Below are 15,152 nucleotides of genomic sequence, written 5' to 3'. Positions count from 1 at the left end.
TGATTGCGTGTGTGTGGATTATGTGCAAGTGTTGTCTGTTATGGTTGTATTGAGAGTGTGCATATGAGAAAGGATGACTCACGACTACAGATCTACCTTTGAGTAAGTAAGGTGAACCTGAAGATTTGTCTGCCCTAAAAAAAAAAAAACTATCTCCAGCACATGTCTGGAATGCATTTCATCCAGCGGTCATGAAGATCTTATCAAAATGGGTGGAATCATCATCTTGACGCAGAATAGAGAACAAAAGCAGAGGTTTGGGTGTCCTTCAAGAGGCCTGGAGAACTATTCATCCTGAAGACTACTTAAAGAAATTACAAAAAGCTTGCCTAAGACGGTTCAGGCTGTTATGAAGAATAAAGGTGGTCATACCGAATATTGAAGTTTAATCTCGTTAAAACTCTGCCTGATTTACTGTATTTCCACGAATGTTTGCACATATTTAAATAAACTGCTGCCCCTTATTTTTCAAATTTCCACGCAAAAGAAAGCCGTAAGTGACACAAGGGTTTCACACAAGCATGTCAATAACAACAAATACGGGGGCTGAGAAATATAGTCAGTCAAAAATTAAAGAACCCAAACCGAGTATAATTTTAATTTTAACATGTAAGTAAAGATTTCACCACTAGATGGAGCAATTTTATAGTTTTTCCGTCACACTAGTTCATGCAGTTTTAAGGGTTTCGTGTTATGTTCAAAACTCAAAGTATACTTAGAATGACATTATCTTTGATGTGTTATAAATAATATCAATAAATAACAATAAACAGCACTTCCGGAGGAGCTAACTGGAAGGTAATTAGCTCTTCCTAATTTGAGGTAATCAGCTCTCTTCTTCCTGGAATCCATCTCTTTCGTTTTCTAAATTATAATTTTTAAATTATCACAGTTTAAACATATGTTTAAATATATATACATAGGTTCAAAAATTCTTCTCAAAATGAGAACTTGTCAACTAGACTTAAAAAGCACTGATATTTATAACAACAGTCTCCACTGAACTCTGGAGAGACAAAAAATAGTAAAGGAAATGTGACTTCATTAGGTTCAAGTGTTCGACTGTTTGTTTTTTAGGCAAAATCACTAATCAGCCAATCTCATGGCCTCAACTCAGTGCTTGTAGGCATATATGGCCAAGATGACCTGCTCAAACTGTTCAAACTGAGCTTCAAAATGGGAAAGAAGGTAAATTAGGTGAATTTGAAAGTGGTATGGTTGGTACCAGATGGGCTGGTTTGAGTATTTCAGAAACTGCTGATCGGCTGGGATTTTCTCACACAACCATGTCTGAAGTTTACAGAGAAAAGTCCAAATAACAGAAAATATCCATTGACTGTCAGCTGTGCATGTGAAAACTCCTTGTAGATGTCAGAAGTTAAAGGAGAATGGCCACAAGTCTACTACTAGAATGGAAAACTGAAAGTCCCACAGGCTCACCAAAACTGGACAGCAAAAGATTGGAGAAACATTGTCTTGTCTAATGAGAGCGACATTCAGATGGCAAGGTCAGAATTTGGCGTGAACATGAAAGCTGATCCATTCTGCCTTGAACTGACAGTTTAGCCTTCTGGTCGTGGTGTGAGGGAGTTTTTCTCAGCAATCTTTGGCCCTCTTAGTACCAGTTCAGCACAGTGTTTACCCATCTTGTGATAGCTGCTTCCAGCAGGGTAACATGTCATAAACCAGTTTCATCTGAAACTGGTTCCTTGAAAACAGTTTACTCAAATGGCGTCCACAGTCACTATATCTCAATCCAACAGAGAATCTTTGGGACATTTTAGAACAACAGATTTGCATTACAGGTGTGCAGCCGACATCTGCAGCAACTATGTGATTTTATCATGACAATATGGACCAAAGTCTCTGAAGTTTGCTTCCACTACCTTAATAAATCTGTGCCATGAAGAATTAAAACAGCTCTGAAGGCAAAAAAAAAGAAAAAAAAAAAAAAAAAAAAAAAAAAAGAGTCAAAGCCAGTATTAGCAATGCTTAGTGAGTGCATTTTTACTTTATTTAGATTTCTTTCTGCAGTGGAAAATGAGGAAATTCCTTTAAAATGTTTTTAAAGGAATTTACATAAATCAATGACACTAATAGCCCCAATGCTGTAGTATAAACAAGTTTGTTTTTAATTGATCAATCTCAAGCCCTTCACCTGATCTCTGATGACCCCACAGTCCCTGTTCTGTTTCTGTAAATATAGACCTGCTCTCGGGCTCATTGGTATCCTGTAATAAACTATCAGCTTTTAAAAATCAAGATCACAGGGAGTCCAAAATCCTGTTAAAGCTCACAGCAGTTCACAGCCAGAGGATATGGGTGCATTTATGTATCTATCACACAGTGGTGTGCAAACTTAAAGGTTTCTGATCATAGGAAATGCAGAATTATCTGGAAAAGAAATCCTTCTGAGGTTAGCTGCTGAAACAGTAAACAGCAGCTATTAGAAATATCATCCAGAAAGCATGTCACCTTGGCTCCATCGGATTTTATTCCCAGCAGTGTCACAAAAAAAGTCTCTTGAGGCTTAACATTCATTGTTTAGTGGTCTGCCCTTGGCAATACCACAAATAAAGCTTAGCAAACAATTTTATTTGCAGTCCATATTATAATTGTGTATTTTGTTCTAAAAACAAAACGGGTAGCAATAAAAAGTCTCGCACGCTCTTCACTGTGAAGTCATCATAAAAGAAAAATCAGTAAAATCAAAAACGACTTTAAAATTTATAGTGTGCTCATAAGACAATAAGGTCAGCTCCACATCCGACTGATTCCCAAGTGGTGCAAAGAGAAGCTCAGTTTTCGCAGCTTCTCAAGCGGAAGAACCAGAGGCTTTGATGGTTTCACAGAAATCCTTTTAGTGGCCACACACGGTGTCCATGGCCTGCTGGATGCTGCGGAGAGACAACAAAACAAGATTACCTTAGTATTAGATCACAAAAAAAAAAAAAAAAAAAAAAAAAAAAAAAAAAAAAATTATAATAATAATAAATACATACATACATACATACATACATACATACATACATATATATATCCACAAGAAAAAAAAAAAAGAGTGTCTTTATCACTTTTCAGTAAGAAATATGACTGATTATCAGCTATTGATTATCTGTCAAAAATGTTATTTTTAAGGACTGATGTGAAAAATTCACTTCATATGTTCCTAGAGACCAAGATGATTTATTCAAACAGCTTTCCCCTTGACAAAAACACAGCAAAACCCACTGTTAACAGACAGGACAGTCATAAACAAACAAACAAAAAGCCACATTTAAATGGTGCAAAGGTTTTGTACTAGTGTATAGCTACTTCTATTTACAAGAAACAAATCGACTAAAATCTGAGTTAAGATCAGCTTGAATCCACATACTGTGTGTGCACACACACACACACACACACACACACACACACACACACCTAATCAGATGACTGACACTGAATTACAGAGAAAAAAAACCCCAAAGACAACAGAAACTCAGGTAACTCGTTACATTAAATGAGAAGTGGTCTATACCTCTCTGCAGGATATCCTCCCTCACAAAGGTTCACCAGCGCATACAGATGTCTGAGTGCGTATTCGTACTGCAAAGAAATCAAATCGTCACACGTCAGAAACGTCACCACAAGCTGTGTTTTACACGAATCTTCAAATGTTCACCAGCTTCCTCTTTTTTTCTTTTTTTATCTGATGCCCTTAAACGTCAGAAACTGTCCAGAGAAAACAAAAGAAGATTTTCAGAATAAAAGCACACAGCTGCATGAAAGCACCTGGGAAAATACTGAGTTTAAATCATGTGATTAAGGGCTTTCCCAGTCACTGAGATGACAATTAGTGTTACGGAAGTTACCGATACATAAATTAAACTGAATTGAAGTATTTCTGATCATTCACTGCCAGATGGTGTGACAACCACGATGAACAGAGAAACAATTTCAATTCAACAAGTTCAATTCTGTTTTAAAAATCCAATTAATACTAATTTTTTTTTTTACATGTAATTAACATATTTCTCAGTATTATTCTTTCTTTCATTATTTATTACTTTATCGAGTGATATTACTTTTAATTTACCTTATTATTTATATATTTTTTCCTCCATTTACCCTTATCCTGAACCTAAATAATCAGAGATCACAGTGGGCAATATGCTTACTGTGTGAAGCTTTTAACATGGCTTTCATAGAACTGTGAGTGGGAGTTCAAGCTTATTCTCAGAGTGTCTGGATTAGAGTCAGCTGAATGCAAAAGAGCAGATGAATGCGAGTACGATACCTGCTGATGAATAGCATGTGAAACTGGTCTGGCACTTCCCCTTTACAAGGAGAACCAGAGTCCAGGCATGAGAACGAAATTCTACTATAAGCTTGAAATGTGGCCACAATGGTGACTCATTTATTAATGGCTTTATATGAATCACAGACACTCTGTAAACTGCAATGGGATGTCCCGGGTCTGTTAAAAAGGAGCTGAAAGACTCATAGTGTGTGGCTCTACGTCAGAAACATCAGAAACTGTCCAGAGAAAACAAAAGAAGATTTTCAGAATAAAAGCACACAGCTGCATGAAAGCACCTGGGGAAAATACTGAGTTTAAATCATGTGATTAAGGGCTTTCCCAGTCACTGAGATGACAATTAGTGTTACGGAAGTTACTGATTGTAACTTTGTATTCTGGTGACGTCTTTCCCTTATAATAAGCGCCTTGAGGCAAATGCTGTTGGGATTTGGCAATACATAAATTAAACTGAATTGAATTGAAGTATTTCTGATCATTCACTGCCAGATGGTGTGACAACCACGATGAACAGAGAAACAACATTTACTGCTCAATTCTGTTTTAAAAATCCAACTAATACTGATTTTTTTACACGTAATTAACATATTTCTCAGTATTATTCAGCAAGTCAATCCAATATCTTAGTCATGTGATTTTCTTTCATCATTTATTACTTTATTGAGTGATATTACTTTTAATTTACCTTATTATTTATATATTTTTTCCTCCATTTTCCTTTATCCTGAACCTAAATAATCAAAGATCACAGTGGGCAATATGCTTACTGTGTGATGCTTTTAATATGGCTTTCATAGAACTGTGAGTGGGAGTTCAAGCTTATTCTCAGAGTGTCTGGATTAGAGTCAGCTGAATGCAAAAGAGCTGATGAATGCGAGTACGATACCTGCTGATGAATAGCATGTGAAACTGATTTGGCACTTCCCCTTTACAAGGAGAACCAGAGTCCAGGCATGAGAGCGAAATTCTACTGTAAGCTTGAAATGTGGCCACAATGGTGACTCATTTATTAATGGCTTTATATGAATCACAGACACTCTGTAAACTGCAATGGGATGTCTCGGGTCTGTTAAAAAGGAGCTGAAAGACTCATAGTGTGTGGCTCTACCTCAGGTTTGCTCCAGTTGAAGCAGTTGTGTTTGAAGTGCTTCACTGCCGCCTTGTAGCACTGATGCTGGGAGAGGTCAGCTCTGCTGTTTACCATGTCATTGGCTTTGAACGTATTGCCGACGACTCTCTCGACCACTTTGCGCATAGTGTCGGCCATAATGTCCCTGAGCTACACAGACAAAGGTTCACACACTCTTTAATGGTAAATTGTCATCAAATGGATTTTCAGTGTACTGGCACACTGCCACAAACATTAGAAAGCTTTGTCAGTCTTTACCTTGAGGTGGGCACTGATCTCCATGAGCAAGCCCCGTGCCACACTGATGTCATTGGAGGCCATCATCTTCCTCTTCAGGATGGCCAGAGGAACATCAGGGCTCGGGGTCAGATCCAGGTTTGTAATTGGTGGCAGGTTCATCGGAGCTGGACTGTCTGCTTTGTGATTACCCTGAAACTGTATAACTTTCATGTGGGCCAAAGTCTGTAGAGAAAGATGTACAAGCGTTAAAATAGAAGGAGGAAACAAACTTTGTTTTTTTTTCACTCACATACATGAACACATTCTGCAAGTCATTCCAACTTTAAACGAAACACTACTTCCCCCTCAAATTTCTTTAGTCTAGAACTGACAAGTGCTCATTGAAGCATTTCGTTCACAGTTTGCACAGCCTTCTTGCTCTAACCTTGTTTCCGTACTGCTGGACGTGGCTCGTGTCTGTGTGGTTCTTCACAATCTTAAACTGCTGTAGCAATGTTTCTTTTCTCAGATCCTCCTGGATGCACAAAGACAGAAAAAAAAAGTGAATGTGATAAAATGCTTCCAAAATAACAGTCACATGAAGAGTCAGTGAATTCGTTCCGTAAAATAATGTGTGGCAGTTTGACTGTCTCATGGTCAGGTTTCTGTTCTACTGTTACACACTTATGCAAAGTACTCGGGGCTGGTTAAAGACAAAAGTTCTGCTGCTACGTTTGGAGACGTTTATCACTTCCTTTTCCTGCCAATCTTAGACGTTAACCGTTTCTTCCTTTTTCATTCTCTCAGTGGATTCATGTTTCTGGATTAAATCTACATCTACACCATAATCCGATGTGCACCTCTCCCTGCAGCCTGAAGTCTAAACATTATAAGATGTGTTAAAGCCACCACACAAGATACTCTGAAGTTCAGAGTCACAATATAACAGACAACAATTACATTTTTCTTTTTAAAATATTTTTCAAAAATGAATAAATATTAGAAGCTGTGATTTGGACACAAATGAGGAAGATAATCACACACCACATCAGAGTCCTCCATCCAATTCACGCTGTACCAGTCACCCAGGTAGGTGTCCCGTTTCTCATCATAGTAGCAGGCATAAGAGGACTCCTCAGCGTTGGCTGCTGTGGTGGCATACACTGAAGAATACACAGAGATTCTCATGTTAGGAGACTTTAGTTTTACACTAGGCAGATCTAAAGGTCGCTCGCTAATCTGTTCAACAGCCTCAGAAAAATTTGAAGGTTGTAACTGAAGATCTAAACACAAATTTCAGTAACTGCTTTACACTTGGACACATCAAAAACAGACATTAATTGAAAACAATCAAAGAAGAATCTTGATCAATGTCATGTGCAGGTCCGGTTCTGTTTATCACTTGATGTCCGACACAGTAACTGTGCTTAAAGATGACCACAAGCTGGGCAGCTGACCTCAGCATTTAATGGATTCTTACAAAAGACTAAAAGTCAAAAGCAGAAGTCCTCAAACCACGGACCTGACATCTGTCTAGTCAACATAACACGTAGCGTAACGCAGGGCTGATTTAAAAAAAAAAAAAAAAAAAAAAAAAAAAAATTAAAACATGAAAAATAAAAATCACATGATCCTAGTCTGATCCCATCAAAAGCATAGACCAGCATCAGTTTCGCTCTCATCACTTGATGCTGGTTCATCATTTTTTTTTTTTTTACAGGAAAGTAATTCTGCTGATAAAGTTCAACTCACCATCAACGTCAGTAGGCAGGTGGTTCATCATTGACCCTGACTCACATGCTTCAATGTAGAACACCATCTATGTGTGTGTGTGTGTGTGTGGACCAAACACAAATGTTATGACCTTACACATCAGCACAGCTACATCAACACTTTATCAACTGAATTTTAGACTGCGGGACGTGCCCACACTTGTACGGTACATATCAAACATCACCTTTTTGTATTTCTTGTTGTCGTGCATGTATGTAATGGCTGCTTGAAGGTCTTCAACATGGAGCTGCAGACAGAGAGGTGACAAATTTGCATTAACCACAATTATACACTAGTGTTTCTTAGAGCACCGTGATGGCATGCACTGCAAACATAAAAACTGATTTATCAGCAAATTAGGAGATATGCAAGGTCCCAAAACACGGTTAGTTTACTTGGTGAGGATGTCTTCCTGGTTTGACAAGTTAAACACTAACAATGCTGATTGCAATGATAATGTTAATGTTCAAATTGTGTTAACCATTTGTGTTTGACCTCAATGCGGCGACTGCTATCTTTTCATAATATTCCATCTAATAATTAGATATTTCACCAAATTGCAAAAAACAAAAAAAACAAAAAAAAACCCAACCCAGACATATCAAAGTGATTGTGAAGCAATAAGGCTCTTTGTGAATCTGGTGTAACCTGTCTGTGGTTGTTGCAGTGCCAGGAAGTTAAAAAAAACAAAAAAGGTACTCACCTCATCGGCGGGAAATGCCAGAATACCAGGTGCTCCGTGATCGGTGAAGTAAACAAACACATGATCATTGGGTCCACTGCCAGGAAAATGAGAACAAAGTTAACAGGGACAAAAAAAAAAAAAAAAAAGTATATAAACCAGATTTATTGTTGTTTGGCCACGCGCTCGTTACTTCCTGTCTTTTTTAACCACTTACCTCTTCAGCACTTTTCCAGAGCCACCTTTGACTTTTGAGGCATCACCCTTCAACACTGCCAGGAAGTTTTCTGGGGTAACATCCTGCAATAACAGACACATCAACCCACAAAGTTTGCTTTCAGCAGAGAAGCCTCTTCAAACAATCGTCTGGAAAATATTGAAATCAGTTGATCTTTTATAGAAATGCACTGAAGCACTCACTTCCCCGATGTAGTCTTTAGGAACTCCCTTGTACACATCACTGCCATTTGGTCTATTGATCAGTATCCCAGGGGTAGGATTCCTGGAAGAAAAACATGATTCAGACACACAGAAGGAAGTGCAAATAGCTGATAAAACACTTTGTGAGATAAAAGGGAAACAGATGGATAACAATGATTCACTCATCTGGTGACAGAGCCACAAAACAATATGACACCACAGATGTTAAAATAAATCAATGAATAACATTTATAGTGAAATGTTATGGTATACATATCTGCGCACAGATACGTACAGTTTGTCTTTCTTTTTTACAATTCTGTAGCTAGATATTTATTAACCAGATGCTCAGTCTGTGATTACAATGGCAGTGATACAAGCGCGTGACACGGATATTAAAAATTTTTTTTTTTTTTTTTTTAAATCCCATATTGCATAATGTCTCTCAAACTCTCAAAAAACAAAGCAGACTGACATTCATGGAACATTTTAAGGTGTGGGAACAGTTAACAATGACAGCATTACTCAGCGTGCATCGTGCCTGTCAACTTGAATAAACATGTCTACACATGGGTTATGATCCAAAATAACCAAAAAAATAAGGAACATATGTCTCCCATTTTATCAGAAAGTTCTATCAAAAACTTTACTAAATGTCTGAAATGAACCTGAAAGAATGACTCGATTGACTGCCCGGTAAACTTCAAGCAAAACACAGTGAAAAGTCTTTGTTGTAAACAGCTGCTAATATATTAAAGTATCTCTAATTAAAGTAACAGCTAACTGAAATTTAAGTAGCACAGGCCAACTCTATCAAATCACTGCTAAAGCTGGGTTTTACATCGCGTCCCACTATGTAACTGCCATTGTGATTCCCGCAACCAACACATCTCCTTACATTACCCCTCCTCTGCCAGTAACATAACTCCGAGACTATTTCTATGGAAGCACCTTCCTCGTGACTCCTCTCAGCACGACTCATTCACTCAACATGTTTTTCTGAGCGATGCAGGGCCCTGCAACACAGTGACAGGAGGAATGCCAATGCAGCTTTTTGATCTGATTGGGAAATTCCTGCGAAAACCCTGAAACCCACCACTATCTCCAAAGATGATGCCAGCAGACTGTTAGTTTTCCATGAGATAGACTAAAGATGTTCCATCAGAATCAAAAAAGACAAAGACAAAAAAGTAATGACTGACAATACAACTATTTTTATTTTTTGAAAAAGTAGATCCAAGAGTAATTTAATCTTCTGAGCATTTTTAAACATCAAGAATTCATTCATTAAAAAACAAATCCTGTTGTTCAGTGTCTACAATGGTTGCTCTGATTTGTTTGTTTATGTCAGTCAGTCACCAAAGCTGAAGGCCATTTAAGGTAATTTAGCAAACAACTGGATTGTCAGCAGTTACTTTTTGTCTTTTGTGATCCTGATGAAACAGTGTTAGTCGGTCTTTACAGGGAGGAGATTCACAGTTTGACACCATAGAGAGCTGGGGAAAGTCTCCAGCTTTAGGTTCCTAGGAGTCACCATCACAGAGTGCCTTTCCTAAGCCAGACTCCTCCAAAAACCTGCTTAACAACTTCTATAGATGCATCCTCACAATCTCCGGCTCATCTTTAGCCTACTCACTGTGCAAAGAGTGAAGGGGAAATCCACAAAGACTCTGAAGGTGCTTCAAAGCTATCCTCACACAGAGACTTGAAGATTATTTCAGGCTTCTTGCTGAACATAGCTGTCAAATGACTTTATAACCCTACTGTGATATATTCTCCTGCTCAATTCCACATGTTTATGCTCCTCAGGAATATATGGATACATTTATACGTTATATATTTAGTAACTCATGTAAAGTGCATTATCCTATTTTTTCAAATCCACCCTAAGATATATACATTACACATATTTATATACAAGTAGTTTATAATATCTCATATTCAGTGCTAACGTACAATATTCTTGTGTATACATGTATTTGTATATATATATATACACAAACACAGCAGATACACGTGTCAGTATATTTATCTGTTATGTAAATGTAATGCAGCATGTGAGATAGTAAAGCTAGACTTTTGTTATGGATGCATAATGACAGCAGAGACTCTTGAATTTGAGTCAGATGTAACAGGGCCTACAAACAGCCTTTTCTGGCTTAAGATTGAGTTTTTGTGTGCTATATCTTACTAATAGTTAATAGCCTACTAAGGTCAACAGCTACTAAAATTAGGATGAGTTTGTGTCAAACATTTTAAGGAAAGAAGAAGTATGAACAAGCAGAGAAACAAAAGTGCCAACTCACTGTTCATTTTCAGCCAAATCATCGTACATCATGACCACAATCTGCTCGTCGGGGATGCCATTCCTGTGGACAATCTGGTAGGCATGGCAAGCATCGGCCTGAGCGAGCAGGAGAGCAAAAGATTCGGAGGTCAGCTCCACATTATCACAGTATGCAGCCTTTTAAGCAGCGGGAGGAGCACTTGGAAAACATGCATTAGGGAGGGGAAGTTAGCTTATCAGAGCTTAAAGCGGTGCTTATCAAAAACCATGAGAGAAAACTATCGAGTCATGCACAGCTCGCACGGTGGTCGCAGTTTCACCTGGTGCCTGTAGTTGTACCAGCCGTTGGAGCCAGCCACAATAAGCACCCAGTGTTTTCCGCCACTGTTTTCCTCTTCCTGGGTGGGAAACCCAATAACGAGTCCGGCTGTCAGACCAAGCAGGGCGAATAGGACGGACCGACACATCTCCTCGCTTTCTGTGGGATTCCTGGATGGATGACAGTAGGGAAAAATATTCAGATCCTCTTCTAGATTTCAGCTATGTTTACCGAGGTGGCAACAAACACGTAAACGTCTCACCTGATAATTCTGGGAAGCTAACTAGCCATCAGTAGCACAACAAGCTTCGCAAAACATGGACTTTTAAAAAAACACTCGGAGTGAGTTAAAGCTATTAAGACACACCGCTCAGTCCTAGAAGTTTTAAAGGAAGACAAAAACATATTTTATTACCTTTTCTTTGCGTTGTTAGACGAGGAAGGGGGCAACAACCGACTACACTCAAATCCTCAGCGGCACTCCAGTTATATTTAATGTCGGGGGGCAAAACAGTTGGCATCGTCTTCTACGGGAGCCAATCAGAGTGCTCTGGGGCGGGGCTAATCATGTGAGTAAGGTAACAGCTCTCCGTCATGTGACACTATTATGTTATAAGGCTATAACACAAGTATAAATACATTTATGTTTTGGATGTAATTTCAAAACACCATAATCTCCTTGGACATCGGTTTTTGTTATTATTTTTTATTATATTTTAATTTGGTTTTGAGGTAATTTTGTGTTTCCTTTTGAATGATCACCTCTACTTCTTTGTCGTATTTTCTCTCTGTGGTTACTATCTCTTTCACTTCATTTTAATCACCCTTTTATATACTACAGCAAAACCATAAATATAAAATTCAATCCACGTGCTGATCACAAGTTTGATTTTATGCTTACTGACACAATTATGACTGCTCAGCTTCTGCTTAAAAGTGGGAATTTTACCCCATATTTTCCATATATGGGGTATAATGTTAGACTCAGGCTTGTTGCAGCCCGTCATTAAGGTTGGAAGAGCAGGTAGGTGGGCTTGTTTTCACAGTTAAAGCGGTGCCCTTAACATTATCAAATTAGTGAAATCACCGCTCTTTAACATCAGAGATCCAAATGAAGAAGAAAAAAAAACTTTCTGAAAGAATGATTTTAACCCATACAATTCTATCAAGCTTCAAATATTTCCTATGACCACCTTTGTTCTTCAACAACCAGAGCTCTCTTATTGTAATTTCTTATAAGTAGTATTCAGGAATAGTTATCCAGGCAACTTGAATATGGAACGCCAGGACTGATATAATGAATTAATTCAAAGCTCTTCTTTTGATGTTGCTGCCTAGATGATACCACACTGCTCCAGTAATGTTGAGGTTTGGACTCTAAGGATGTCAGTGTATGACATCGCTCCACAGCACCTGTTCCCACTGATTTTCAGTTTAGTTCTTGTTTAATTTGGCATACCACAGCCTTTTCTGCCTGTGCCTTAAGAATGGCTCCTTGACAGCCATCCTTCTATTGATGAGGCTTCAGTGAACTGAATAAACAGAAGAGCTCTCCCTCAGGGCCTGTGTTAGATCTTTGCTGGATAACCCCCCCCCATTTATTAAAGACATCACTTTCTGACACTGTTCATCTGCTGCAAATATATTTTTTAAGACTGTAGGTAAAGGAAGAGCTGGCAATTTTGTTTGATTTTTTTAAAATGAACTGCACACCATAAAATATGCTAATTGTAAGCAAACAGGTTTTTGGAAATCACCTTGTTGGTGCAAAAACACTATTTTATCTTTGTCCAACTGCATTTCCTTTGGCAATTTTCATAGATTCAGGTAAAGAAATGGGAACAAAATCTGCTTTTGTGACAGGCTGACAGTCTCAAAGCGTACAAAGACAGAATTTAAAATTGGTTCTTTGTCAAGATGTCCGTTATTTGTAAACAAGACTAGTTTCAGCCTTTAAATTAGGTGCCATTTTTATGCTTGAATGATTTATGTAAAATACTGATCTGAAAATGGTCAAGAACAAGGATTGGACTGAAAATAATGAGTGAGTTTCACAGAGTGAAAAAGCAGCCAATGTCCAAATGAAAAACTTGAAAATGAAAAAAGAAAGTCTGTCTCCTTGGAAACAAAATATAAAAGATATGATTGGTGGGTTGAAACTTTTGCATGGCACAGAACAATTAGCAAAGCAGAAGAGAGCTACTTTAATGATAAAGTTGTTTAGGTTGTTCTTTTGAAAATAAACTCATGAATAAAATCATTCAGAGTATCAAAGACAGCAATAAATCAAACTTTTATTTCTCCATATAGAAAAGAATTAAGTTAAATAGAGAAACAGTCCACTGAAATTGCGGCATCTCATTTTCAACCAATGGTCCTTTGTACATTAATCTTTGTCCCAAAATGAAAAAAAAAAAAGATGTAACAAAGTGTAAATACCGTATTCACAGTAATAAATATTGAAAACAAAATCTTTTATACATTGACATTATATATATATATTTGTGTAAATATATATAGATATAGATATAATCATATACAGTAAAAAGTTATTTTCAAGTTTATCAAACATAAAATATTAAAATAAAAATGGCCAAAAACAGAATAATGATTGCATTTTTCTTTCCATTCCCAAGGCATCTGTAACCATGGCCATTCAGAATCTGTAATAAATAAAATGTGAATTTATCTAAAGATTGTAGTCCATCACTGTAAATTAAAAAAAATATATATAGTGCAAGTTCTTTTTTTCTTAGGCGTAAATTAATCTTGCAAATTTCAAACTAATCCAAACGGAATGACAACAATGAAACAGAGGGTGTTGAGGACAACATCGAGTCTCTGACTTCTGTCAGTTCTGCACCACAACTTTCTTTGTAGTCTTGGCAGCAAAAAACAAAAAATAAAAAACATAAGGATTTCACATGTATGAATCCATAGCAGATATTCAATAAACTTATTTGGCAAATAGAGGACAAACAAGAAAGAAGAAAGAGCTCCACGAGCTCCTTACACTCAGCTCTGTCAGGATTTCCAAAAGAAAAAAAGAAAAGGAAATGCATAGAAATTAATTACCAGTAGCAAGAACTAACTTAAGAGTTGTTTACTGTCATGCAGCATTTCTGAGACGCAAAGCAAGGCAGATAGTGTGGATGTGAGTGTCGATGAAAGCATTGGATAAATGTATACTCTGCCTGTGCTTGCACATTTCCCTGGCTTCCTTTCCCCCTCAGCAGTAAGGAACGGGGGAGGGGGGAGAGCTCCCATTTCCTGTTTGTCTCCAGCCTCCTGTTAAAAGCCAGAAGAAGGTCTGACTTCATCTCCACGCAAGCGCGCAGGGGTATATGTGTGCGTGCAAGTGTCTGTTTGTGTTTGTGTGCTTGCTTATCCTCAAACCTCTGCACCCAACTCAATGACCCCAGTCTCAATAATGGGCACTAGCTTATCTTCCACCTGTACCAGCAGGATGGTTTTGTCTATATGGGAGCGATTGGCTGGGTCTCGGCTACAAGGCACCCACCGGTGAATCACCTGCAGGGGGCAATAGAAGAAACATCCAATAAAATTTATGAAGCATTTATGACAGAACAAGTAGGTCAGAAAGGGTGTTACAGGGCAAAAAAATAGGTCATGTGCAAGCATGATAATAACTGCTAAATCACATTTATAGCACCAGAGGTGAGTGGGTGTGTAAAATGAGTGTATGAGGCAAACTATAGCCACATATTTACATGACCTAGAGTTTACTTCATCTGTGTGTGAAAATAAGTAAAGGTGCTGATTTGGTAACATCTGTGAGAACACACTTACATGCCCTTCCATGCCCTCTAAAGGGCTCCAGTCTCTCCAGCAGGTCCTTCCTGCTCTCAGTCTCATGGTTTCGTCTGGCCACTGCAGCTCTTTCCGCTTCGATAAGTTAATGTTCTCCAGCACCAGACTCACGTCCACAATCTGAGGTGAAGACACGGACCGACAGTGTGTAAAAACTTATGCAACCACAAAGGAACTGAGGGCTTTTACTAG

At 38.0% G+C, this 15,152-nt stretch overlaps 2 protein-coding genes across 9 annotated transcripts in view; both read right to left on the bottom strand.

The window, feature by feature from the left end:
* Positions 1 to 1,982: 1,982 nt before the first annotated feature.
* On the bottom strand, positions 1,983 to 11,660 carry lgmn (legumain). Its single transcript, XM_085441443.1, has 14 exons — positions 11,545 to 11,660; positions 11,131 to 11,299; positions 10,830 to 10,927; positions 8,524 to 8,605; positions 8,321 to 8,403; positions 8,125 to 8,200; positions 7,606 to 7,668; positions 7,401 to 7,467; positions 6,693 to 6,811; positions 6,094 to 6,183; positions 5,688 to 5,891; positions 5,409 to 5,579; positions 3,521 to 3,588; positions 1,983 to 2,897 (listed from the first exon to the last, which is right to left on the bottom strand). The coding sequence occupies exons 2-14, from the start codon at positions 11,275 to 11,277 to the stop codon at positions 2,861 to 2,863; spliced, it is 1,305 nt and encodes a 434-aa protein (XP_085297569.1). The 5' UTR covers positions 11,278 to 11,299; positions 11,545 to 11,660; the 3' UTR covers positions 1,983 to 2,860.
* A 1,743-nt stretch (positions 11,661 to 13,403) lies between these two features.
* The window catches only part of pcnx1 (pecanex 1), a 37,358-nt gene continuing 35,609 nt past the window's right edge, over positions 13,404 to 15,152 (bottom strand). For 5 of the 8 annotated variants that reach the window (XM_085442595.1, XM_085442596.1, XM_085442597.1 and 2 more), the window contains exons 35-37: positions 14,940 to 15,080; positions 14,526 to 14,660; positions 13,404 to 14,417 (exon numbers count right to left, since the gene is read on the bottom strand). In XM_085442595.1, coding sequence (XP_085298721.1) covers positions 14,217 to 14,417; positions 14,526 to 14,660; positions 14,940 to 15,080 — 477 coding nt within the window. In that variant the 3' untranslated portion in view covers positions 13,404 to 14,216. Of the gene's footprint in view, positions 14,661 to 14,939; positions 15,081 to 15,152 lie in introns of all 8 variants that reach the window. The other 3 variants (XM_085442600.1, XM_085442601.1, XM_085442602.1) reach the window with 1 other exon arrangement.

This window comes from Copadichromis virginalis, linkage group LG19 (genome assembly GCF_057382275.1).
Source record: "Copadichromis virginalis isolate Kocher_CV1m ecotype Utaka linkage group LG19, C_Virginalis_male_GT1.1, whole genome shotgun sequence".
Lineage (NCBI taxonomy): Eukaryota > Metazoa > Chordata > Actinopteri > Cichliformes > Cichlidae > Copadichromis > Copadichromis virginalis.
Note: the sequence above shows the minus strand (reverse complement) of the source record. Positions and strands in the feature narration are given on the sequence as shown.

What these genes read in the sequence shown, in the direction of transcription:
- lgmn (XM_085441443.1), bottom strand. Translation starts at nt 11,277, where the DNA reads ATGTGTCGGTCCGTCCTATTCGCCCTGCTTGGTCTGACAGCCGGACTC. An exon ending in GATTTGGCTGAAAATGAACA is followed by an intron (nt 8,606 to 10,829) that starts GTGAGTTGGCAC and finishes TTTTTCTTCCAG; the next exon opens with GAATCCTACCCCTGGGATAC. An exon ending in GGATGGAGGACTCTGATGTG is followed by an intron (nt 6,184 to 6,692) that starts GTGTGTGATTAT and finishes TTGTGCATCCAG; the next exon opens with GAGGATCTGAGAAAAGAAAC.